Source organism: Nelumbo lutea, chromosome 4 (genome assembly GCF_056320005.1).
Source record: "Nelumbo lutea isolate HS-2025 chromosome 4, American lotus-T2T, whole genome shotgun sequence".
Classification (NCBI taxonomy): Eukaryota; Viridiplantae; Streptophyta; class Magnoliopsida; order Proteales; family Nelumbonaceae; genus Nelumbo; species Nelumbo lutea.
In genome coordinates, this window is record NC_142687.1 from 90,456,559 (window position 1) to 90,483,142 (window position 26,584).

At 38.6% G+C, this 26,584-nt stretch overlaps 3 protein-coding genes across 10 annotated transcripts; 1 reads left to right on the forward strand and 2 right to left on the reverse strand.

The window, feature by feature from the left end:
* The first annotated feature begins 1,554 nt into the window (after positions 1–1,554).
* On the forward strand, positions 1,555–4,830 carry LOC148861732 (Cox19-like CHCH family protein). 7 transcript variants are annotated; one of them, XR_016112689.1, is made up of 6 exons: positions 1,562–1,786; positions 1,893–1,938; positions 2,447–2,543; positions 3,399–3,487; positions 4,325–4,386; positions 4,486–4,830. XR_016112689.1 is itself a non-coding variant. In XM_088983403.1 (4 exons), the coding sequence occupies exons 1-3, from the start codon at positions 1,646–1,648 to the stop codon at positions 2,506–2,508; spliced, it is 249 nt and encodes an 82-aa protein (XP_088839529.1). In that variant the 5' UTR covers positions 1,555–1,645; the 3' UTR covers positions 2,509–2,543; positions 4,325–4,830. The 7 variants fall into 7 exon arrangements, 3 of the variants coding, with proteins under 3 accessions (XP_088839529.1, XP_088839528.1, XP_088839530.1); XR_016112687.1 differs by having other exon boundaries at positions 4,325–4,830; XR_016112688.1 differs by lacking the exon at positions 4,325–4,386.
* A 1,308-nt stretch (positions 4,831–6,138) lies between these two features.
* LOC148861733 (putative protein phosphatase 2C 35) lies at positions 6,139–11,089 on the reverse strand. Its single transcript, XM_088982618.1, has 3 exons — positions 8,746–11,089; positions 6,548–7,099; positions 6,139–6,429 (listed from the first exon to the last, which is right to left on the reverse strand). Exons 1-2 carry the CDS (start codon positions 9,685–9,687, stop codon positions 6,962–6,964), a joined length of 1,080 nt encoding a protein of 359 aa, XP_088838744.1. The 5' UTR covers positions 9,688–11,089; the 3' UTR covers positions 6,139–6,429; positions 6,548–6,961.
* Positions 11,090–12,206: 1,117 nt separating this feature from the next.
* BSM (Mitochondrial transcription termination factor family protein) lies at positions 12,207–26,288 on the reverse strand. Of its 2 annotated transcripts, XR_016112692.1 has the most exons (3): positions 26,155–26,288; positions 23,907–25,622; positions 12,207–12,757 (listed from the first exon to the last, which is right to left on the reverse strand). XR_016112692.1 is itself a non-coding variant. In XM_088983405.1 (2 exons), the coding sequence occupies exon 2, from the start codon at positions 25,591–25,593 to the stop codon at positions 24,019–24,021; it is 1,575 nt and encodes a 524-aa protein (XP_088839531.1). In that variant the 5' UTR covers positions 25,594–25,622; positions 26,155–26,288; the 3' UTR covers positions 23,747–24,018. The 2 variants fall into 2 exon arrangements, 1 of the variants encoding a protein (XP_088839531.1); XM_088983405.1 differs by lacking the exon at positions 12,207–12,757 and having other exon boundaries at positions 23,747–25,622.
* Positions 26,289–26,584: the final 296 nt, after the last annotated feature.

Consider the following 26,584-nt stretch of genomic DNA (forward strand, 5'->3'; position numbering starts at 1 on the left):
GAGAGAGAGAGAGAGAGAGAGAGAGAGGTGGGTGGTGGAAGGGAGAGAAGTAGAGACCGTTGGGTTCTTGGGCAAACTGAATATAACCTCACGTTGTTGCTGATGGTGATGACAAGTTGACAACAATCCCTTTAACAATGCCTTTTGCAGCCATTTTCTCAAGGGGTGGTTTCTGAACGGTTATAAGTGGGCAGTTTAGATTTACTTTTCGTCACCAATCACCACATATGCATAGTGCCACAGATACCATAGATTTTGCCTAGAAAAAGTCTAATTAGTGAACTTAAATTCCATTTGGTGTTGTATGGTATGTAAGGGTGGCAACGAGCTGAGTTTTTCACAAGTTGCTCGAGATCGACTCGGCTCGGTTTTAGTCGAGCTTGAGCCCAATTCAGTGGCTCGATTGTTAAACGAGTCGAGCTCAAGCCTAGTAGAGCTCGAGCCCAATTATTATAATTCTTAAATTTTTAAATATAAAATAAAAAATTTATATATAATTTTATTTTTATAAAATAATTTTTTCTAAATATTTTTATAAACAAATATTTATAAAATATAAAATGAGCCAAGCCGAGCCGAGCCGAGCTCGAGCTTATGAACTCTTGACTCAAGCCGAGCTCGAGCTCGAGCTTGAGCCTTATAGAATAGTCTCGAGCCGAGCTGAGCTTGGGTACTATTCGGCTCAGCTCGAATCCACCCCTAATGGTATGGTATCATCGATATGTAAATTGTAAAGTTCTAACAAGTCACCCCCTCCCTACCTAGATGTTGGGGGTGTCAATGGACTGGTTTTCGGTTGGACCCATTCAAGTCAAAATCAATTTAGATGGATTGGATGGACCAATAAAACATATTGAATTGGATTAATCCAAACTTAATGACCCAAAATGTTTAGTGGATTGAACTGAACCTAGTCCATCCATAATGGATTTATATTGGATTGGGTTGTATTGAACTAATATCAAATCAATAAATAGAAGACAAGAATATAGGTGTCAATGGACCGGGTTTGGGTTAGAATCAATCTAATTTAAATCAATTTGAATAGATTGGGACGGTCCAGACATTGTATTCGACTGGTCTAAAATAGTCTAAAGTATTCGTTGGATTGGATTGGACCTAATCCATCTGTAATGAACTCATATTAGACCAGATTGGATTCAACCGATCCAATTGACACTCCTATCCAGATGGTCACACCCAGAAACTAAGATAGAATATGGAAAAGTACGAATAAGCTCAATGCAGATTTCTGAATTCCACTGTAGACCTATAAACATTCAAAATGTCAAACACCCCCACTCTATACACCAATGCCTGCCCGTGATTGACATCAATTCCGAGCTACACCTACCCCAACTGTACTTTGGGCCTAAAAATTCTGACCCTGGCCTGAACCGTCATTCTTCCATTAATATAGTATTATAATATTAAATGAATTAGCCTCGTATCAAACCCGTCCTTCGGTTTTTAAAAATGTTCAAACCGGAATCGAACTGAACTAACCAGTTAACCGGTTGACTTGTTTTGGTTTTTGACCGGTTGGGCAAAGGTATGGTTTGGCCAGTACTCAGCACTTCAGCAGTCGTAACTTTTCTCTCCATCACAAAACAACGAAAGAGATCCTCCGGAGGGAAGATTTAAAATGGACCCAACAAAATCCAAGGCAACCTTCCAGCCCCCATCGTCTTCCCTACCTCCTCCCCTTCACCAGACCGATGCAGACGAAGAGGATGAGAACGTTAAGCAGCTCAAAGAATGCTCCGCCCTCTACCTCTCCTTACAGGTAATGTTGTAGTTTTGAGTTCTAGTTTCTTTGGGTTTGAAACCCTAGCCAGAAGTCAATTTCACTGTTTCTGAGAATTTCAAGATTCCATTATAATATTTTGCAGGACTGTCTTGTTGAAAACAATAGGAATTGGAAATCTTGCCAGAAGGGTATGTTTTCATTTTTCATCCTCATTTCATCTATCATATTCTCTTCGATTTCAATCATGATTATGTGTTCGAAATTGCTGCTTTCGAAATGGTTTACTATATATTTTCTTATAGGGCATTGCTCTTCTTATGGGCATTTGGTAGAACTACTTGTCTTTGGCTTTCGTCAGCTAATGGAACATGGATGTATATTGTCATTTATAATTTTCATGGGGAAGGAAAAAAAGAAAAAAGAAATAACTAGACAAAAGGAAAGAGAAGAATAGTTTCAACTTTTTTTCAGATGCCAAGTAGAATGTGAATAAAAGGATCCAAATCCTAAATTTCCCCCCATAGACTTGTGTCTCTATGTTAAGTGTCCTGTTGTTCTGATGTATGGTAGCCAAATTTAGGTTTCTTTGTCTTTCAGTTTTGACGAGGTGTACTGTTTTCTTGGTTTTATAGATGCCAATTTTGTAGCTCATATATTAAATGGATTAGATGTTTGTTTTTAATTTACTTTTAACAGAAGTTCAAGCTTTAAAGGCATGCCATGAGAGAAGGAACAAAAAGAATGACAAAGGGAACTAAGATTTGCACCAATCCACCTGGCACCAAGCAAACTTGTAAGTGAGATTATATGGACTGCATAATGCATTTTATCTTAAATTATTGCTTACATTGGAGACTGTTTCCGAGGGTCAAGGAAATACTAGGAATGCCATCCTTTATGCTGGCAGCTTTTCAATTTCTCTTGATTCATCAACAACTTCATTCTCATGTAATACTAGAATAGCATAAACTTTGCCCCTCATGGAGAACTCCACAAGAGTTTTGAATCTTATATGTAATGAACAACGATATTTGTATGGAGTGGAGAAATTTCTTACAGATTATTAGTCTTTGGCTCTTTGCTATAAGGATGAGCCTTGAGGCATTTAGTCTTAATAATGTTAGGTTTGATCTCTTAGATGCATGAGATGCTGATTCATTTGTTTCTCATGATAGTTCTTTTTATGGTTGTTGGCCATTATGAGAATTCTTTCTCCTGTTTACTGAAAGATGGAATTATGGATTCTGACTTCATGTTTATTGTCCCTATCCTATCGTATTTGCCCTTTGTATTTTTCTGATTTTATGAATGAGAGATTCTCAGAGCTAATGGTTTCCATTGGATGGTCTGTTTCAAGCATAGAAGCTATTGAAAGCTCCATAGTCATGGTGTTTTGGTGCAATATAGATGTTTTTACTGAGTAGCACATGAAGAGTCTGAGAAAGCTCAGTTTAATAATAAAAAGGAGCCTCTGAACTAGGTCTAGGTAGGCAAAGCTAGTTATTCTAAAATCTAAAATTATAGATTTGGCTGGTTTGTTTGAGACCACTCTTAGTCTTTCTCATGGTTGTCAAGGCAACACCTAGGCAGTAAGGCATTGTCTTTGGATTTCCATACAAGGGGTCTAATAATTCTCCTTGTAATGCAGATAAACCCTATCATATTGTATAAATGGAGTAAAGGGGGTATAAAAGGGCATCACAGATGACCAATTTTCAACTTGGAGAGCCATAAAATGTAATTTTCCTTTTTTTCCCTTCTTTTTTTTTTTAAATCCTTCATAATTGTTTGACTCTATCTTGCTAAGCTTAAATAAGGGTCTGATACATTTTCTTTCATTCTGTAACGAGCATACTTTAATATTCTCTCCTTTATTTATCTATTGTGCTCAAAATAACATGGGCTTCCCTTCATATCTTGCAATCAAAATAACAAGGGCTTTATTCCTTCATATGTTTGCTTTCTCCTATACTTTGTCTTAACATACACATAATTGTCTTTGCATCTCCCTCTTACATTAATAAAATAGAGACCATCCCTTGTTTTTTTTTTTTTTCCGTAGGCTATGGAATGTTGAAATTGTAGAACCTTGGACTGACAAGTGTGTGAGAATATGGCTTTGAATCTAAGAAGCCACTTGGGGCCCGTTTGAGTAGTCCAAATTTGGTGGTAGCGGAATTTGTATCCTCATCTTTGTGGGAACAAACCAGCTAACATACCAACTGAGCCACCCCTCGGTTGGCTAAGATGATTCTTAAAAGAATATGGATGCAAACTAAAATCAACCAACCTTTTTTATATAGTCAAATCAACTTAAGATAGACTATTTAGATTTTCAAAAGCCACATAAGTTTTTACTGTTAAGCATGTCATGAATTAATTTTTAATCACTTTGGTGTCAATGCCTATACAAGGCGACTTGATAAGAAAGAAGGTTTTCGATTTAACTAGTAAAATGGTGTTACCCAAATAGACCGAAGGATTGCAACTTGGCCCACACCACCACGCCTGTCTACAATTGACCACTAACCTCTTGGGGTTTCAATCTTGTCGGCTAACAGATATGTCTTGCAGGTTTCCAACCATGGGCAGCCGGGAACTTTCTCGAACTGTGTCACCTCATGACCAAAATTTCAGTTAGGGGAGCCGGGAACTTTCTCGAACTGTGAACGCCCACACTCCATAGGATGTAAAGCTGAATTTGATTTATTGATTTATAATTTATTTATGTGCAGATTTCTTGGAATCGTTATGGTGGGATATAGATATGAACAGGCTCCACCATGATAGCTGCGACGAAATCATCTTGGCGACTGACGCCCTGTGCGAGTTTTGTTTTTTTTAGTTTTCGCTGAAGACGCACGCTGCGAGTTGGGAAACAACAAAGGCTTCTTCAAATGAAAATTTACATTAGGCAATTTTTTATTTAAATGTTACTTCGTAAATGAATTTTGATTACAGAAGAAGAACTAGTCAAAAAACTTAGAAAGTAGCTCTTAGAATCACAAATTCATCAGAATTAGGGAAAACATGACAAGAGCTTGTTTGTTTCCCATCTTAATATACACCATTATTTTTTTTTTTCATGTTGTCTGATCTCAAACTAGTCTAGACTTGGGTTGGGAATTATCAATCCCAGAATATTGAACTCACAGCCCAACTAGTTTTATCTAACATGGGGGTTGCAGAAATGCCTCCGACATAGCAAATTGAAACTACCAAAACACTTAAATTAGAGAATAATTACAATGGCAAAGTAGAACATTTTCATTACCACATCAATATTTGTCTTTTCTAAATCTAAACAGGTTTCTAGTTCTACGTAAAAGACTACCTCGACCTTTTGTTGCATTGGTATTATTCTGCTAATCAAGGCAAGCCAACGGCCCAAAAAACGGCAGCCATTTTAAAAAGCACCTAAGTTCTTAGATGGTTCTAATTTCTAAGGTAACGTTTTCATTTGTGGTGAGAATTTGAATCGGTTCCACAATATTTGGTTGTGTCAATCGTTTTAAGCTATCTAGGGAAGGTTTAACATAAGCTCTAAATCTCAAAGCAACATATGAAGAGGAACTAGGGAATTGTGGAGGATGAAATCTTTAAGGCATGCTTGTGGGTAAATTAAAGAAAACTATGAACAGTTGTAGGCGATGGAATCTATCTTAATTTACAGTGTTTTCAAAATCGGACTAGAAAAACTAGCAATCAGTCACCTGACTGGTTCCATTTCACCTCAAAACCACTTTTTTTGGCAAAAAAAACATTGATTTAGTATCACTGACCCGGACAGTTGAACTGTCAACTCGAATAATAGTTTTTGACTTTTTTTTGTCAGTGGGTAATCCATTCAGATCAAACAGTCAGACCATTTAACCCACGAACCAGACCCCAGAACTGCTTCCTGTCCGATCCGGTTTTAAAAACCTTGTTAATTAATTACCAAGAAAAAATCCTGCTTCCTATGCCAAATCGGAACAGAAAGACTAAAATATATAAAAAGTTGGATTTCACAAGACATGACCAGATTTTGTAAGGCATTTCACAAAACATGACCAGTCCGGTCCGGTTTTAAGCTTCGTTTTTTTCGGTGGGAGTGTTTTTTTTTTTTTTTTACTTCGAGATATTTTATTTATATCTTTGCCCATTTGGCAGCAAAACCTTTGTTGTCTGCCACTTCTAGATGGGAAAAAAATGCATCCTATAGCCAGAAATTTAAAAAGAGTTCCATATCTTCATTAGACCAGGGGGATGGGGCCACAAACTTGTGAGAGATCTTCCATCCATGATTTGATAAGTTAGTATTTCTACAAAGATAAGATTTCTTGCAAATTGAAGTGTTAAACAACAAGATATTATGCAACTTCAGAGTCATGACCAAAAGAACATGATTCAGCAACAAAGACTCTAATGAATGGAAATTTCACTTGATAAAAAAATTGTTAATTTTAGGATCATACAACTGGTATTCTCTTGCTTACTCTCCACAGAACACACAAACAAACACGATGAACAAAGCATGTAATTGAAATTTAAATGCATCTCCCCCCCTCCCCCCAAACCAAAAGAAAAAAGATTTAAACAAAGTTTATGACTTCTATTTGTGAATAGCATGTTGGTACCCTTTATGTAGTAAAATGAGCGATGAAAGGCAACTACTTGAAGTCCGTGTAACTTTATTACTGCCAATGAAAAAGAAAACCAGTCTTAAATTAGAGAGAAGTGGAAACAATGAGGAACTCAGCACAGAACGAGGAAGCAACCATTTCCAAGCAAGTAAGATGTGTTAAGAGATTTTACCAATGAATGCAGTGTGTTTTGTGAGAATATTAAGCTGACAAGGCTACAATTCTGAAAATTGTGTTGCATTCAACAGTATACTTCTGATCTGGTGGAAACAGGTATTTCAGAAAATCCTTCTCCTATCATCAACAGAGATGGTTTGCTGGTAACTCCACGTCTCCACTTATTCCATCAGTAGCATCAGAACCTCACTAATGGAACTCACAAAAGCATCTGGCAAACAACCTATCAGTAGAGATTAACTGCAATAAATAGCTATCTCCAGCAGGTGGTGTCACAGTGTCACTCCTCTGCATTCTTATCACAACATGACTAAACCACTATAGGCTTACAGAACACCCACCACCACCTGATGGGACATCTGATTTCATTTTCACCTAAAACCAGTGGCGAGAGGAATACTTATCCCCTTCATACATTAGTTAGATTTTTAATATGTACAATGATGATCGTGATATCGTCTGTTCGATTTTCATGCTCTAACCATAGCCTATATGATTCTCCAGCAATGGCAGCACATGCATCTTGAGGATCTGTATATCCCATCACCTATATGAAAATAATGGGGAATTTGTAAAGGGTACAATAAAGTTCAGAAAGACAAACAAAAATAGATACCACCACTGATAGAAGGTATGAATAATTTCAAACTCAGTTATCTTGGTCCCACAATGTTCAAAGCTAACAAAAAGGGGAGGAACATAAGCTTATTGCTATGGATCTGTACACACCATACAAACAACACTGAAACAACCAGCACTGATTAGGCTGATGTGAGAAAAGTGATCAAGTAATACCAATAAAATGTTTATTTCCATTATTTCCACCCATTTTCCATATTTAGGTAAAGAATATTCAGTTGATCTTCTTCTTTGGGGGTTGGGGGTTGGGGTGGGGGTGGAATGAGGGTTCCATTGCATAGATGTGTGAACACTACCACAGAAATAACCTGAAAATGGTCTATTACACATGCATATATACACATTATAGTTACATAGATACATATGCATATGTCTCGACTGGTAACATTTCCACCATCCTTTTCTTTTTTACGGAAATGGTTGGTAACACTCCTAGGTAGCACCTAGATACACTCCCTTTGACTAAATTTAATCAATGTAGATGGTTTTGGATTTTGAACCCATATCTGGTGTCCTTGACACATGGAGACATCTCCTGTGGACTTCCATCTTCTGCCATTTAACATGCCTAGTGGGAAACCATACCATATACAAAACCATGCAGGAAAGAGAAAGCCAGACAAGAAGCAGAAAACGCCTACCAGCCCTAACCCCAGTTTTTTTTAACCAAAAAAGATATATATATAAAACCTGTGCAAAACCCATATTCATTCAAGAAAGTAAAGACAGGTTAAGCAGGTATTTCTGAGAGAAAAATGCATTTTCATGAACCATGAGCTACAATCAGCACATAATCCATAGGATTTCCACCTATTGGACTTTGCCAGTGAAGAAAATCACTAGAGGAAATACTCTTTTATCTCTAAGATCTAACGGAAAGAAAAGAAAGCCTTGTAAATTTTAGGTAATTATGGATGAAGACAATGAGAATTTAGGTTTTAGGGTTTTGAGAATAGGAGGAAATGAAAAATTAACATGTATTTCACGAGGATGAGTGGTTGATACTGAATGCACAGTAAACCAAGCAGATAATTTAAAGAATTTGCCCATGCTATGCTGCACAAAAAGACTAACAACAGAGAAGCTGAAGGTGATGCTAAATTAAACATTAAGTTTCTGATATATGCAAACGGTCCCATTTGATGTCTAGAAGCCATATTTATAGTAATCACTAATCACTTCTTTGACCTACTTTATTTGAGTTTTTTTTTTCTTTTTTCCATTGCATAATGGTATGCCTATTGTATTCTCTTTTCACATGCTTTGCTTCAAGTTGAGTAATCCTATAGGTATTTCTACCAAAGTGCAAAGAAAGTGGAAATTGAGAAAGATTAAGCCAATGACCCCCCAAACCCCAACAAGAAGTTGGAGAAATCCATCCAATCAAGATGCAAGATATTGCATTGAACAAAAGAAAATAACAAAATTCAGAAGAAGAAAAAGGAAATACATTGCAGATTGTTCACCACCATTTGGATGTGAAGATAAAGCATTGGAACCATAAATCAGTAAAACAAGCTGAAGTTCCTTGTCTCTAATGCTCATGGGTCTTACCATATTGACAACATCTTGGCTGGAGAGAAATTCGAAAACACCATCGCTTGCAATGACAAAGAACAGGTGGTTAGGTGTGAGCTGAATCTTCAATACCTCGGGAACAGCAATTACACCAATCTTCTCAGCTGTACTATCGCCCACACTCCTGGTAAATGCAGTCCCAGGATACATCCCGTTCTGTACCCACAGCCTTGGGGGATCGCCACACTCACTTTCTTCATCACCCCAGGTCTGAATGTCTGGGTTCTTCAGTCCTTCTACCTGATCGACACTCAAAACCCTTGCCCCACAAAGCTTCACTCTCTCATATTCATCCCTCCTAAATGGTGTCTGGTCGTGTGACAAGTCCTCTGCAACAACCCGATTCCCATTCTCAACCGCCATTACTGCTCTTGAGTCACCCACATTTGCAACAAAGAGCGTGTTTCCACTGACCAGAACAGTAATTGCAGTGGTACCGCTCATTGAATCGTCTATCTCGCTATCGTGAAGTTGGGAATTTGTGGCTAGAAATGCAGAAGTGTATGCTTTTACAGGATCATCCAACAATGAAGGATCACTAGAGAGGATTTCTACCAACCTGTCTCGAACAAAATTCGAACACCGGGTGCCGAACTGACCGTGCCCATCGAAGACCCCAAAGAAATGGAGGTTTGGATTATCTTGGACCTGGGTCTTGATGCGGAAACTATCTTGATTTTCTTTATCAGGAAAGTCAGGGTAGTAGCCTCGTTTAGTGAGGACCGAATACCCCAAACAGAACTTGTGGGAAGGCACGAGGGCCAACTCCAACGAGTTCTCAGTGAGTGCGTCGCCATGATTTCCATGAACATGGAGGTTGCTGCTGCTACAACACGGACCAACTTCTTGCGAGTCTGGGATATCTCCATCAGAGGAGGATGGATAACGACTACAGCACTTACCATGTATGCAACCCATGATCTGAGAATTAAAAAGAGAGAACGCAACTTCTAAGGAAATCCTTAGAAGCAAATGCAATGGTGTCAGATCAGAGTGGGAGCGGGAAAATGGGCTTTTACAGAAAGTAACATTGTGGAATTAACGTGAGTTCTTTTTGCACAGAATTTCTGCTCTGGGACTGGGACAGAATTAAGAACGAAATAGAGAAGAAGCGAAACCAGTGTTATGCAATAAAAGAAGCAACTGGATTACTAGAACTCTGCTCCAAAAGAGAATTTCGGTTTGCAGAGATGATTATGATCTGGGTTTTTCGTGAACGAAAGCTCTCTCTGCAGAAATGTCAAAAATCCCGAAGCAACTTCCTCCTCATTACGAGAATTCCAAATTCTAATGATGATGCTGATCTGAGATTCTTGGAAAAGATGAACTTAGATGCAAAACCACCTTAATAATAGGGCAAGGAAGAATCTGAGGCGTTTTTCTTTAATTCTGCAAAGGTTTTAACACAAAGACAACCTGACAACGTGCGCCGACCGTTAAACCCTTATTTTATTAAACAAGGGTCTCCTTTCGGTAACAATGCATTCCTAGACAAATTCAATAAAGGAGGAAGCCTAAATTGACATGGAAAATGGGAACGAAAATGAAGGATTGGGGGTTTCTATCAAGAAGTACTAGGTAGGCCATAAACAATATGGAATTCTCTGAACAAATTCATGCTCCAAGAAAGAACAGAACATAGAAGAGGCCAAAAATCATAGGAAAGGGAAACGATTTCGAAGACCCAACAAGAAAATGGTCTCAGTCTAATTGGATTTGATGGTTTTGGACCTTTTGGTCTCATAATAGGAAGAGAAGTGGAATTTTCTTTAAGATGAGGTTTTCAGAACGTAACCCCTTCCTAAAGTCATATCTTTGTATGAAAAGTTTTGGCTTTTCTATTGTATTCCCCTGTTGGATTTCAAGAACAGTCTTCTGCTTTTTGGTGGGTGTCTCGATACAATTGCTCATCGATTATTCGACTATTTCATCTCACCTAGTAAAAAAACAGTACTTCATCTCGAACCCAATAAGCAGCAACACTTCTTATAGTCAAACAAAACTTTAGCAGGGCCCTAAATGAAGAAGGGCTCAGTAGGTTAACTAGGAATATGGAATTCAGAGTTCACACTGATTTTCATGCCTGTTGACGGGTGAGGCAAATCTCTGGTTGAGATAATTTTGTTGAGCTCCTAACATTCATTGAGGACTCACTGATGGATAATCTGTGAAAAGAAGGAATGCAAACTAATGAATATTTTTGCTGTGGTGCTAATTGGGCAACCAATTGCCCAACTGTGTAAAATGATCAACACAATTCAGTAGCTGCCATGTGCTGGTAACATGATCTGGCGTCATCATTTACCAAGCAATAAAAAGCCCATTGATGGTTGTGTTCCAAAAAAGAAAAAAAATTAAGGCGTCGTTACAATTGACCATAGTACTTATCTTTGATAGTACAATCGATGGTAGTTAAAAGAAATGGCATATAATATTGCAATTTCATGTGCAGAAGGAAAAAGCAGTCTTTCCTTCATGGGTCCGTTTGGTTCCCAGTCCAAATCCCTCAGAATCCGAATTGGAATTGTTCATTTCCATATGTTTAGTTCAGACAGAAATTGGAATCAGCTGGAATAGGATTTCATTTCCAAAGGAGGGGGTGAGATTGGCTATTCCCAGATTCCCTTAGATGGGGGAATGCCATTCCACCAAGAATGAAAATGGGATTCTGATTCCACCCAACCAAACAGTTAAAATTGGAATGGCTGATTCTGACTCCAAACCCCTATTCCCCTGAAGCAAATGGGCTATCAGTTCCAACATCAGAGTTTACAACGAGTCAAGTGCAAATTTCACTCTATGGAAGAATGTCCACTCTTCAGCCTAAATAGGGAAGCCACAAGGAAGAGGTATGGCAAGAGAGTAATCAGGGTGGCCATTGTGGTCTGGTCCCTAACAACAATACCAGGGCTCAACAATGTGAGATTTATCATTTAATGCATTGCATCATTAAAGGGATAAGGAGAACATGGAATAAGTGGTTTTTGACAATTGCTTGTGAAACAAAGCAGTACCTTGGGTATTGGAGATTAATCTTTGCCAAATACTTAGCTGCGCAATACAATATATTACATGAACTTCAGAAGAGATTGCATCGCATCAGTCATCATCATCCATGCCTTACCCCAACTATATGGGGTTAGCTACATAAATCCTGTTTCACCAATCCGTTCTACTTAAAGCCAGATTGCATCACATCAGTGACCATTTTAATATCAACTTGATGCAACTATGAAATTTGACTAAATATGCAACCAGCTTGATGGATTACAGAAGTCTTCAACCAACTAATTATATGGATTGACAAAGAGCAGACCCTGTAAATATTACTGGCAGACCAAGCAGAAAGTTGTAGAAGTCTATTACAAATCTGGAAAGCAGCAACTGGTTGTTGCAAGACAGATGCTAATGTGACACCCCAAAATTCTAAGCTCAACTTGCAAGAAAATAAGCAAAACTCATGTCAGATTTCAAATGGATTTCTCAGATTTTCAATGTCACTTGGGAATCTGTTAAGATGAAAAAGTAGAAATGTTTTCCCAATGCTATTATATGTCTGTAAATACACGTGTTAATCTAGAAACCAAAAAAAAAAAAAAGCAGCAGATCTCAACCCATCCTCAAAGCATGAGTATTAGACTTCACAATTATGAGGACCCTCTGCGAATACGATGCAGGTTGAAGTTGGAGCACATTGCTTGTTTGGTCAAGAACAAAGAATTGAACCCCAGTCCTGAAGCACCCAAATTCAACTGCATTCTCCAACTGATACCCTCCCACCACAATCGGAGCCCTTGAATTCAGCCCTCCACTTAGAAAACCCAGACACATACATCATCTGATACCCGACCATTGTGTTCGTGTTGAGGATCCTCTAGTACACCATCTCGCTCCGCAACACCAAATCAATGGTGGATTTGCATGCTATCCACGCCTAAGTAAACACCAAAGGTTCTATTGATGCTACTCTAGTGTTGTAGAGCTCAACCTACAAGAAAAATAACACCTCCTTATTGTTAGATCCCAAACAAAAGACAGGCCAAAATTATAAATAAAAGAGCAACAGTCATGCCACGAAGCAACCGGAAAAGAATCCAAGGCACCAATAAACCGGAAACCTCCACACAAACCTAACTGAAACCTGCAAGAAAAAAGAAACCCCAGACAAAATAAAGCAGTAAGTGCTGAAAACATGAAGAGCATCAAACAATGTACCTGAATCTTGAAAACTTGAACTTGATTGGAGCTCTACGGTCAACTGCTCCTGAGCCCCAATCTTGAAAGGGAAAGACAAGAGAGGAGAAAGAACAGTAGCAGCAAAAGGGTGGCCAAGAAATGGAGAAGAAGAGAAACAAACCTCAAACCCTAACAAAGTGAAACCCTAAACCCTAACAAAAAGAAAAGACAATTGCATGACTAACATACCCACACAGACCCAGGCCTTCGGTCAGAAAAACACTTGCATGCTCTGAATGATTTCACATGTGGATACCATTTATTGAACACACAGCAAGCCACGTTTTAAATGCTCAGCTGGGCACACCACCCCACCCCCACTAGTTGCAAGCAAGGACATCTATTCCTTCAAGAGTTTATGAGCAAAATTACAAAGTTCCTCATGAAAAGCTTTTGGAATCGAACACACACACACATACACACAATATAATAGGAGGGCCAAAAGTACAATGACTCACATGAGCACCCAGCCCATCAAGGTTCTTTGAGATTGGCTTTCATATTGTCTCTCCTATCCCTACTAAGTTACTAGAGAGTTTATGCTTAAAGCACGAAGGGCTAAATGTTTAAACATCTGAATTTCGCCAAAGAAGCTACCTCAAGCCCCAAGGCCAATAACAGTGTCATCATATGCCAATGCAGCCTCACCAACCTAGTGGCCTTGCTAACAGTTATTTGCTCATGAAAGGCTAAACATTGTTATACACTTATACTAGAGAGTAGAGACTAGAGTCATGTCATAAGCTCCTCATCTTCATGCCTTAGTTGGGCCTAGTGGCTTGAGCTAGTTTGACTCCATCCACTTGTTTTCTCTTTAGCTAAGCATACCTACCTCTGTTTAGGTTGAACAACTGCCTATCAAAAATAATGAGAAACTTAATCAATTAAAATTGGCCTTGATCCAACCTGTGATTCCAGGATACCAGTTTGACATGAAATTGACTCTAACAACCACTACATGGGAATTGGTATGTCCTTTGTCCTCCATTTGTTTTCCTTTTCAGTTGTTTGCAATTATATTGTGATCAAGCTCCATATCTCAAAAATTCTGACTGAATCGGATGCACACATATCTTCAAGCTTAGGAATGAAGGGCAGTGAACCAAACTTTTACTTGTTTCCTTTTTGCAGGCATGAGTGTGGGAGGATAAATGGCTAGTGAGATGCTTCATTGAAATAAAATAAATGAAGATAAAGGTGAAGGGGTAAAAATAAAGCCTACAAATGGAAAAAATAAGTAGCTGGAGGACCTCCATTCTTCACTGTTATAAAGATTTGAGGGTTAAAATTAGTGTTTTTGAGTTTTTCACCAAACTTTTTGAAGTTTTGCAATTCCATGCCAATCAAGCGGAAGACCTCATCTACCCTCTTAAGAATCATTTGGAAAATTTCTCCACTACATGTTCTCAAAAATCCACACCAAGCAAGGTATTAGTAATTTAGTATTAAAGAGAATAGGACATTGGAAAAGAGTTTAACAATTGATAACCTCAAAAAGGAGAGGTATGGTGCTGGAGCTGAACAACGAAGTCTGTGGACTATGCTTGGCACACTCAGAAACATTCCCATTTGTTTCTCACTGTCAAAGGAACTATAAATCTGTGGAAGAATTCTTGGGTGTATGGAAGTTGTGATTATGTTTAAGCAAAAGAAGTAAATGTGGTATGAATTGACACCATTAGCAGTTTTTTTTTCTTTGGCATTATGGGGGATAAAGAAATGCAAGAATTTTCAAGCATAGAAGTAGGTTAGAGGAGGTGTTAACAGAGTGACAGCGTCAAGGGCTATCAGTACATAAGAGTTCCCCAAGTTTCAGGGGCATAGGTTTCGATATTCATTATTCAACAACCGGATCTGCCCCAAACAATGCTCTCAACATCACACTCCACCTATCCCACTACATGAGACAAAGACTCACATGTGTGAGACTAACAGGACTCCCAACTACATCACTTTTTTCTAATCCTATTGTCTTCCCACTCTTGTTCTTATTTCAACAGCATACCAGCATCAATCTCAACTTATCACAAAATCGTAATTTCCATTCTATTAATTATTAAAAAGAAAAATAATAATCTCACAATCAAACAATTCGGTGAACACCTTTGGACCATAATCAGGAAAGCTTAACTTGAAGGAACAACACAAGTTGTTCGAATAAATGAATCCTTACTCTTGAATGAATACGTACTTCTCCAAACAAGTAAAAAGCTAGCAATTCAAAAGAATTTTGTCTGAACCCTACATGGGAAAGCAACCGGAGATCAAGCCAAGAAAATGAATCTTGTCTATCAATCCAAGAAGAAAGAGTTGAAATAATTAGAAGGAAATTAACTGAAACTGAAAGGAATCAAACTGCAAAACTCAGATATGTCTGATAGGGAAAATGAATCTTGTTTGGCATGCTGAAAGGGATCTAACTCCAAAACTCAGATCATGGGAAAGCAACCAGCAATCAACAGTTTCTTTAACAAAGTTCATAATCTTTAATAAAAGCCTTTTCTCAAATATCATCAACCTTGGAGATATAAATATTCTAATCCAATGGTTTTTCCATCACATACCATATCTACCATAGAAAGGAAGATAGATGGGCCATGCCCAGATCAGAGTCTGGTTTTAATTTTTCATGTCTTTGTTGATTGTAGTATTAGGAACAAAAATCTCTTTGGCTCTTTTATTCATTAATTTTGTGTCTAAGGTATGAGGGCTTTGTTAAGTCCACCTCTACTCTTACTTTTGGACTGACTTGAAAGAGATGTAGACCCCACCTGTAATAATCTGAAATAAAATAGAAAATAGAAGAGAAGAAGAAGATTGAAGAAGATGGAAGAGAGAAAACAATGGAGAAAGTAGATGGAAGAAAAAGGGAAGAAGGAAGAGAATAATTCGAACCTCTTTCCAGCCCCCACAATTATCTTGTATATCTTTCATTGTAAAAGAGGTATAATTACATGTATACCCTTAGTAGGGAAACCAGCACTAAAAACAGTAATGAAAGAAATAAAACAGGCCCATAACTAAGGCCCACTAACTAACAAATAAAACATGGATAGAAATAAATAAAATACCAATGTCCTATGGCCCATTCAGCCCATCATCTCTACAGAAAGCATACAATCATTCACATCAAGAACATGAGTTAATAGCCTGCTTAAATAATTGGCAAATGTTACTCACAGGCTAAAAGATCAATTCTTGGAGTTATGTCCTACCTAGACTATAAAGATGAGAGATTGCAACGGGTAACCATCACCCAACCATATCCATCCACTTAAATTTGACCAAATTTAAGTGGGTTATCAATCTGTCTACAACCCACTAACTATGGGGGTGCTCGACCATGTGAATGGTTTTGGGTGGTTACAGGTGGATGGGTTGGGTGAGTCAAGAGAGTTGGCAGAAATTGCTATCCCTGTGTAACAAGGGTTATTGAGTTGTCAATCAATCTACACCAATGATATAGGACAAGGCAAGGGTTATTGGGTGGTGAGCTTTGTGGGGTGAATGAGGGGTTGTGGGTGATTAGAGATGAAGGAAGCAAGTAGAATGCATGCTGTCAGTGTAAACACCAAAGAGATAGAGATAGCTTAGAAGAAGAAGAAATAAGAGAAAGAGGAGAAAAAAGAGAGAATTTTCTAGCAACAACCAGAATTCACCGAACCAATCTTTATTTCATCAAATCACTCTCGTTAACTCCAATTACACTGACTATTTATAGACTCAACTTATTAACTCGGATATCCCTTTACAGTCTCCAATTTGGATTAGGAAACTGACCCAAAACATCTCCTAATTGTTTTAATACCATAATAAATCAATAGATGACCCATAAAAACACTCCAATGAGGAATTGATTACTAAAACAACTCTAATTACACTTTCCTAATCCCACTAAGACTAGCCTAATTTAAAGACACCAAAAAGTACTAAAAATAGTAATCTGTGAGTTTACTATTGTTGAAAGCTGTTATTTTTCCTAAGTATAGTACTGCAGGGTACTATTGTACTTTTACCTTTTTATTTTTTTAGTTGCTGTTGCCCTAGTATATATAACAAAAGTTGGCGCTGCCAGCATGCTTTTTGACTCTCAAATATTTCTTCTCTCTTCTGCTCTCTCTCCTCTTTCTTCCTCTCTTCTTTTCTCCTTCATCACTGCACTGATAACATGGTATCAGAGCGGGACCATTAGATCTGAAAATGAGAGATCGCCCAGACTTCCAGATCTGCCGCCACCATCTACAGTTCGAGTGATTGAAGATCTGCCGCCATCATCTACAGTTCTCACGCCTGAAGTAATCTCTATTCTTCCCTCTTTTTTTTTCTGGCCATGCACCAGGGCATAACCTGTATTAGGTCTGCTGATTGAATGTGAGGTGACCAGCACCTCTGTATTTCCTTTTTTGTGGGGTCAACTTACCCCTGGAAAATTCTGTAGGTCGATAAAGACCTTTATGTGCAGCGACAGCAGCTTTTATGCTGAATTGTAAGGTCAAGGTGACTTGTACTTGCTGTAACGGCATTTGTGTTTGATGCATAAATCCAGAATTGATCTGTCAGCCCTGTAACTGCACTGGTGTTTATCAAAAAGGGGGCCTGTTAGTGCTGTAACAGCACCTGTGTTTTTTCAAAGAAAAAGGGGGGCTCCCTTTTCTCCCTTGGTGTTAGCCTTTTTTTAAGGTTTTGCCCCACTCTTAAGAGATTTTTTTTTTTTGAATCTGTTACCATGAGCAGTGAAGATTCTGTTACGTCCGGTGTTTCCTCAATGCAGAATGGAATGAGTGGGGGTGTCGACCTATCTTTTCCCATGGCTGTTATTCCTCTTGACAGTTTAAATTATTTGGAATGGTCAAGGGGGATTAAGTTGTACATTACTGCAAGGGGAAAGATGGGTTATATAAATGGGAGAATCAAAGAACCCAATTCTAGGAGTGCTGAATATGACAGATGGAACCAGGAAAACAACATGGTCATGTCTTGGCTTTTAGTGTCTATGCAACTTTAAATAAGAAGGAACTTTATGTGGGCTGAAACAGCAAATGAAATCTAGGAACAGGCACAACCAACCTATTTTGAGCTATGTCACTATGCAAAGATTTATCAGTTACAGGCAGAATCGTCCACTTGTAAACAGGGGGAAAAGTGTCTTTTTATGTACTACTTAGACTTGACCTCTGTCTAGAAGGAGTTAGATCATTATCAGAGTGTGGATTGGAAGTGTAACAAAGATGCAAAATTATACAAGAAACTTGTATCTCAGCAGAGAGTGTTTTCTTTTCTACATGGCTTGAATCCGGCATATGAATCTATCATATTTCAGATCCTAGGTAGCAAGGATCTTCCCTCCATCCAGGAAGTTTATGCTCTTGTACAATCAGAAGAAAGTAGAAGGAACTTGATGAATAGTTTTGGAGGGGATGCAGTTGGGTTGGCAGCAAAAGGAAGTGTGATTACAAGTGGTGGGAATACCTTTAAGAGAGGGGACTCTAAAAAGGGGGCGGATGACAAAGACAAATTGTGGTGTACTCATTGCCAAAAACCCCGACACACCCGAAATACATGCGGGGATCTTCATGGGAAGCCAAAATAGGCTCAAGATTTGAATAAAAAGCAAGGTTTAGATCTGAATAAAAAACCAGGACAGCAAAGTACAAGAAAGAACACTGTGGCAAACATGGCCTCTTAGGAAAATCAGCCCCCCATTACTACTGTGACACCGACTCACGTCTCTGGATCTGACCCAATGGAGGATATTATTAATTCCTTCTATGACCATTTAGAGCTCTATGGTAGAGCAATTCGTCAGATGGATGCCCCTCCCTCAACTTCATTTGCGTCTACATCAAGTAACTCTGCCACAGCTTTCCATATTGCATCTCATACCCCTAACACTCCCTGGATCATTGATTTTGGAGCGTCTAAACACATGACTAGTATGTCCTCTTACTTTCAAACCTATCACCTCCTTTCTGGAAGAGACAATGTGAGACTAGCTGATGGATCATACACTGTCAAGGAACCATTTCTCTTCCTTTTGGCCTTACCCTCTCTGATGTTTTACATGTCCCGAAATTTCCCATTAATTTGTTCTCTGTTAGAAGTATTACTAATTCCTTAAATTGCTCAGTAACCTTTTTCCTTCTTACTGTGTGATCCGGGATCTGGCCTCGGGAAAGACGATTGGTAGAGGATGTATGGTGGATGGACTTTACATGCTGGAGCATAAGGCTGGTCTTCAAGTCATAGAGTCTAAGAGTCAGTCTTGTAAGAGTCATGTCTATTTATGGCATTGTCGTCTTGGTCATTTATCTTTTGAGTCTTTAAAAGTGGTGTTTCCAGAATTGTTTGAGTCAGTGTCAATTTTAGATTTTTCTTGTCAAACTTGCCAATTGAGTAAGCAGTGTAGAACTCATTTTCCTTCAAAAATTAATAAATCTGAATTTCCTTTTCACATTGTTCATTCTGATGTGTGGGGCCTTGTTACTTTACCATCTAAGAGTGGCTACAAATACTTTATTACCATTATCGATGATTATTCTAGATATACATGGGTATATCCCATGCGAACCAGGGATGAAGTACCAAAAATTATCCATGATTTTCAACGGATGGTCTTCACCCAATTTCAAACTGAAATCCAAATTTTTCAATCAGATAATGCCAAAGAGTATTTTCATAGCGATCTCACAGAATTTTTTGTTTCACGTGGTTCACTTCACCATAGCTCTTGTGCCCGAACACCACAATAAAATGGTGTTACCGAAAGAAAGAACCGACACCTCCTTGAAGTGGCCCGGGGTTTACTAATCCATATGAATGTCCCGAAACGATTTTGGCTTGAGGCTGTCCTTTGTGCTACCTATCTCATCAACAGTATGCCCTCTCGTTGGTTAGAGTGCAAGGCCCCACATCAGCTTTTTTTTCCTAAGGCTCCCATTCTTTTCATTCCTCCTCGTGTGTTTGGTTGTCGCTGTTTTGTCCAAAATCTGTCACCTACTCATGGAGAATTAGACCCTCGTACTATTCCTTGCATCTTCCTGGGGTATTCTTTCACTCAAAAGGGATACCGTTGTTTTGATCCTGATTCTCAGAAGTTTTATGTTTCCATGGGCGTCTCTTTCTTTGAGAGTGAGCCTTTTTTCCCCGTTTCTCCTTAGGGGGAGTGTAGGAATGAGGAGAAATTGGTTCAACTCCCTCCTATTCCTGATCCTCCTCCTTTTTGTGTCTTCTTTCGTTGTTACAAAGGCGAACCAAGTTCAAGAGTTGTGGAGAACCTAGAAGTTGTACCTCCAATGCCATCAAACTCTCCAAGGGAGAATCATACTCACTCAGGTATCTTGGTTCTTATCGATGTCCCTGACCCTATTGCTATTGATACCACTGATGCTAATGACCTTGACCTTCCATTTGCTCACAGGAAAGGTGTTAGATCTTGCACCACTAAATACCCCATTTCTCACTTTGTTTCCTAAGAAAACATTTCACCCTCTTTTCGGGCCTTTCTCACTTCCATTGACAGTGTTCCTATCTCCAAGAATGTAGCAGAAGCTCTTTCAGTACCTAAATGGACAAATGCTATGAAGGAAGAAATTTATGCTTTATATAAGAACGACACATGGGAACTAATAGATCTTCCTAAGGGAAAGGATCCAGTTGGATGTAAATGGGTGTTCACAGTCAAACATATGGCTGATGGCATGGTGGAACGGTATAAAGCTCATTTAGTGGAAAAGGGGTTTACACAAGTGTATGGAATTGATTATGCAAAGACTTTTGCACTCGTTGCCAAGATGAATTCCATTAGAGTCCTTTTCTCTATTGTTGCTAATCTTGACTGGGATCTACATCAACTTGATATCAAGAATGCATTCCTGAATGGTGACCTTGAAGATGAAGTTTACATGGTACAACCCCTTGGTTTTCGGGCTCAAGGTAATGAACAGAAAGTGTGCAGGTTGAAGAAGTCATTACATGAGTTGAAACAATCACCGATCAAGAATGCATTCCTGAATGGTGACCTTGAAGAGGAAGTTTACATGGTACAACCCCCTGGTTTTCGGGCTCAAGGTAATGAACAGAAAGTGTGCAGGTTGAAGAAGTCATTATATGGGCTAAAACAATCACCGAGAGCCTGGTTCAGCAGGTTCCATGCAGCGGTTTAGCAGAAAGGATACAAGCATGTCAATCTGATCACACATTGTTTGTGAAAAGAGGGGAAGGAAAAATTGCTGCTTTGATAGTATATGTTGATGATATAATTATCACTGATGATTGGAAGGATGAAACCCAAAAGTTAAAGATTTTTCTTGCTACACAGTTTGAAGTAAAGGATCTAGTTCCCCTAATATACTTCCTTGGAATTGAAGTTGCCCGCTCACAAAAGGGTATCTTCATTTCCAAAAGGAAGTATGTCCTAGATCTACTCTAGGATACAGGAAAATTGGGAGTGAAGCCAGTTGATTCCCCTATTGATCCTAACCACAAATTAGGTGACTGCCAAGGTGAACCTATCAAGGATGTGAAACAGTTTCAGAGACTTATAGGAAGATTGTTATATCTTTCTATGACTCACCCAGACATTGCTTACGCAATTAGTATTCTTAGCCAATTCATGCATTCTCCCAAGACCACTCACCTTGAAGCAGCAGAAAGAGTTCTCAAATATCTTAAGAAGTTCCCAAGTGCTGGCTTGTTGTTTCAAAAGCACGGACATTTGAAAGTTGAAGTGTACACTAATGCAAATTGGGTAGGATCTTTGAATGACAGAAAGTCAACTAGTGGCTACTATACCTTTATGGGAGGAAATCTAGTTACCTGGAGAAGCAAAAAGCAGAATGTGGTAGATAGATCCAGTGCTGAAGCTGAATATCAGGCAATGGCTCATGGAGTGGCTGAAATTATGTGGCTAAAGAATCTATTGAGTGAGTTGGGTTTTCCAATGGACGGATCTATGACCCTATTCTATGATAACAAAGCAGCCATAAACATTGCTGCTAATCTAGTGCTACATGATAAAACTAAACACATCGAAGTCGTCAAACACTTTATCAGAGAGAAGGTTGTCACAAGGGAAGTTTGCACTCCTTATGTCATCTTTGAGGATCAACTTGTAGACATCTTTACAAAAGGGCTACACCACTCATGGCATCATGATTTATGTGACAAGTTGGGCATGATTGACATCTATGTCCCAACTTGAGGGTGAGTGTTGAAAGTTGTTATTTTTCCTAAGTATAGTACCGTAGGGGTACTATTGTACTTTTACCTTTTTATTTTTTTAGTTGTTGTCGCCCTAGTATATATAACAAATAGTTGGTGCTGTCAGCATGCTTTTTGACTCTCAAATATTTCTTCTCTCTTCTGCTCTCTTTCCTCTTTCTTCCTCTCTTCTTTTCTCCTTCATCATTGCACTGATAACAATTATAAATAGTAATTCCGAGAGATACCATAAATAGTAATTTTGAAATCCATAAATAGTAATTTTGAGGCACCACCAACTAGAAAACAAATAAAAAACTCAAACAATATCAATATCCTATAACCCAAAATTTCTAAAACTGACATAGGAATTGGAAAATAAGTTTGTCTCCCCATGAATTCTTTCCTTGCTTCTGCATCGCATCAAACCCACTGAACTACATGAATGGATTTGGGCGGGTTACAAGTGGATGAGTTGGGTGGATCAAGATGATTGGGTCAGAAATTGCCACCCCTATGTAACAAGGGTTATGGAACATAAACAAGAAGAAAAAACTTATTAAAAAATAAAGATTTGAAAATATCTTAAGTGAGGAAATAGACTAAGGCCATTACCAAATGCTTATCCCAACCAACCGGGATCTTTGGAGTCATGGACTGGTTACCTTAGAACTTATTACAGGAAATGAGAAGAAATCAATTATAAATGCTACTATAGAATTAAAGGTGCATTAATCATTTAAGGCTCAGTTTGGAAAGAGTGCAAATATGAATATGTACAATGCAGGTGCAAGGTTTAGAGCATGATTTAAAGTATCAATACACCCAAATGTATCGGCAGGGGTGTATCAATACTTTTTACCCCACACAATTTTTTTGTTTTTTTTTTTCAAATTTTCATTTTTATACATATTTTTATATTTTTAATCAATAAATTAATTGGTTTCCCGAAAACACCTTTAAATAGGTGTATCAGAAACCCAACTATAGGATACAATATGCCTGATACGGGGTGTATCATATTGATACTTTGAACCTTGGTTTAGAAATGCTGTATAGAAGGTTTTGCATTGCACATATTTGTATTTGCACTCTTCCCAAACTGATCGTAAAAGTCATATTTAAGTCATAATTGAAGAACATAACCTTTATATTCCTTTTGGCATATGAACAATAACCTATAAAATGATAAATATATCCCAAGTGGTGTATGCTTAACCTGACTTTTTTCCAAGCACTAGTTGTAAGACTCCCAATAACCACTTGTAATTGGCCTCACAAGTCACAATAGGTCAGGTTTGGGCCAGGGCAGGGTAGACCCTGTACTGAATCTATAAGATACACCTAGACCAGGTCCTGATTCAGACTAGGTCTAAGAGTAATAGAGATGCAACTTGGGCAGGCTTCGGTTGAGTGAGGTACACCCAGTCAACAAATGAGGACCCAGTAATTGCATTTAGTAAATGAGGTACACTGATTCAACATATCTCACTATTTTTTTTTTCTCCAGAGCCCAAAATTGATCCCATTATAAGAAGTACACTTAATTACAAATATGGTAGCAAATTGGATTGGATTAATTCTTTTGGAAACTATTATAGCTATGCACTGAACAATGATCAACATGGAACTTATAATGTTCTCTCTTCCACATTGGTCCCAATCTAAATTTTAAAATACAATACATATTTAGCATCCTTTACCTGTTCTACTTCTCAAGTACTAGTCCCAGGTATTCTCAAGAAGATTCAGCTCAAAATAAGCTGTATTTTCTCCACAACAGACAATTCTGTAATGCTTCTCATCAATACCAGTTTATGTGTATTCATCGTCACTGTCTTCTTCATCTTCAGAAGACAACTCATCTCCCCTTGGTCCCAACAGTGTATTCATGTTGAATGATGTCTCCATTTCCATCTCCTCCATGTCAATAGACTCATAATCCATCCGTTCCTCAAACTTCTCATCTGAGCAGTTAAGAAGCCATGCAAGAGAACATCTTAAGCCTTTCTTGGTGACCACCTGATGCCTAGGTTTTATTGTTGACTCCAAACCATAAGTAAAGAAAGCTGGGAATGCTACCAGGTCATCCAAATCTCTACTCATTTCTGCCTGGAAATAATCAAAGCTAAGCTTCATTATGTCGAGATTCAAAGCAAGTAACTGAGGGCATTTCATAACCATGTTTCTGATTTGTGGTAAGGAGAACCCACAATTCTTTAGGAAATCCACATGCTTCAATATAGGAGATTGACTGAGGCTAACAACCTGTGGCATCTTTTCAACAACTCTATAGAAATCCTCAGGGCCCACGTCAATACTTGAGTTCAGCAAGCTCTGTTGAGATACAAGTTTTGGTTTCAGATCAATCCCCATAATTTCAGGATATTGTGCTATCACAGAAGCAAGTGCCTCATTTCTCACACCAAACTCTAAAAGGGCTTGCACGTTTGGTTTCACTCGATTGTCTAATCCAAATCCGAGGATGTGAGGCCGCTTTTCAATCAATCTAGCCACAGCTAGTTTTGGTATGCCTAGGCTCTCAAGGTACTCCACAAAAGGCTTGATCACCCTGCCAACTCTCATTCCCAATATCTCTGGGTATCTGGTTAGAACCCCTCCAATTTCTCTTCTTGCCACGCCAATTCCAACCAAATAAGCCACAGATGTGCTCATGGTCCCCTCAAGTTTGAACCCCAATACCTCTGGATACCTCTCAAGAACTCGAGGGATATCACTTGGTCTAATGTCCATCCCTTGGAGGTACTTGACAACAGGTGCAAGATCTACAACAACACTAGCATGGAGGACTTGAGGATATCTCCGCAAAAAATCTGTAAAAGTGGATTTCCGGACTCCCAATTTCCCAAGATAATCAAGCACAGGAATCATGTTCTTCTTCACACTGCAGCCAAGAACAAGGGGGTAGTTGTTTATATCTTCAATTGTGAGCCCCAATTTGTGAAGGAAGTCAACACGCTCTCTCATGACCTCAACTGTGACAGGAAGCTCCAGACCATCAAGCTCATCAGGAACAATACCAAGTCCCCTCAAGAACTCATAAATCCTGGCTCTATTAGCAATTCTCTCATTTTTCATTTCCAGTAAACTGGGCCTACTGTACAAGGAGGATGAGCCTCTTTGATGCTGAACTGAAGGAGTGGTGGACAAGTTTGACAAAGATGAATTTGCAGAACTAGAAGCAAATGTTCTCTCGGCAATGGAACACTCAATTCTGGTTACCAACCCATTATTCTTCCCGACTAAAATTGGAACTCTGGGAACAGATGGAGGATTTAGCTGTGGAATACGGAAGGTAAGAGCGGATAACTCTGAATGCGAAAGCAACAAACTGGGTTTTGCAATGCCAGTATAGCTGAGAGCCTTCATGTTTTTAAGTGTTTGCGGTATCAGGGAATCTACACAAGAAGAATAAAAATTCAGTGGTCTGTTAAATGTAAGGATTGTTCCATGTAAGAATTTAATACAATGACAATTGAAACAACTCACAGTTGCTTACTGGATGAAACAGAACAACAAAAGGAGAACACAAATGTAGTGAAAATAGCATTTATTTATTTTTATTGTAAAACATGGAAGTAAAAATATATGAAAAGCGATGGAATAACTAAAACCAGAACTGAATATCCCAAATTCAATGAAATTGAAAAAATAATTAAAAGATAAAAAGAGAAGGAGAATGAAAAGAAACAAGATTATGATTCACAACACCAACTGCAGATTAAAGCAGAAAAAAATTACAGAACAGACAGGAAAAAAAAAAAAAAAAGCCAAGATTTGCCAAGGATATGATACGGGTTTCTCAGGTTTGCACTTCTCATTTAACTGATAAGTTATATTAAAAATCGAAGTCAACTATAAAACCCATAAACCCAAAGAAGATCTACAGATGACTAGATTTAGAGTTTCCAGACAAGTTAAGAGTAACACCTCTTTTCTCGTCCTCACTTCTTTTCCCTGTTTATGCGTCTGTCGCTAACAGGAAAGAAACCTTCTGTGGATAAAATGAGATATCCGACTTCTGCTCACACGGGCTGTAATCGTCTTAACTCGTAGTGGTTTAAGACTGATCCGGTCCATCCGGACGGTTCGATCTGAAACGTCAATAAATTGATGATGATACACAAGCAGGCAGAAACACAACAGGAACAGGCCCCTGGAACCGTTAACGAGCCAAACGGGGTGGAACAGTTTCTGATTATTGCGATTTTAACCGATCTTGTCAGACAAAACGGACGTTAGTACTTTTGATCACTACTAGGTCATGGGTGGAACGGTTGGACCGTCCGATCCACAAAAACAGAAATTGTGAAAAAATCAGAAAAAAAAATATAGTGAGCATTTGCAATCCACAAAAACA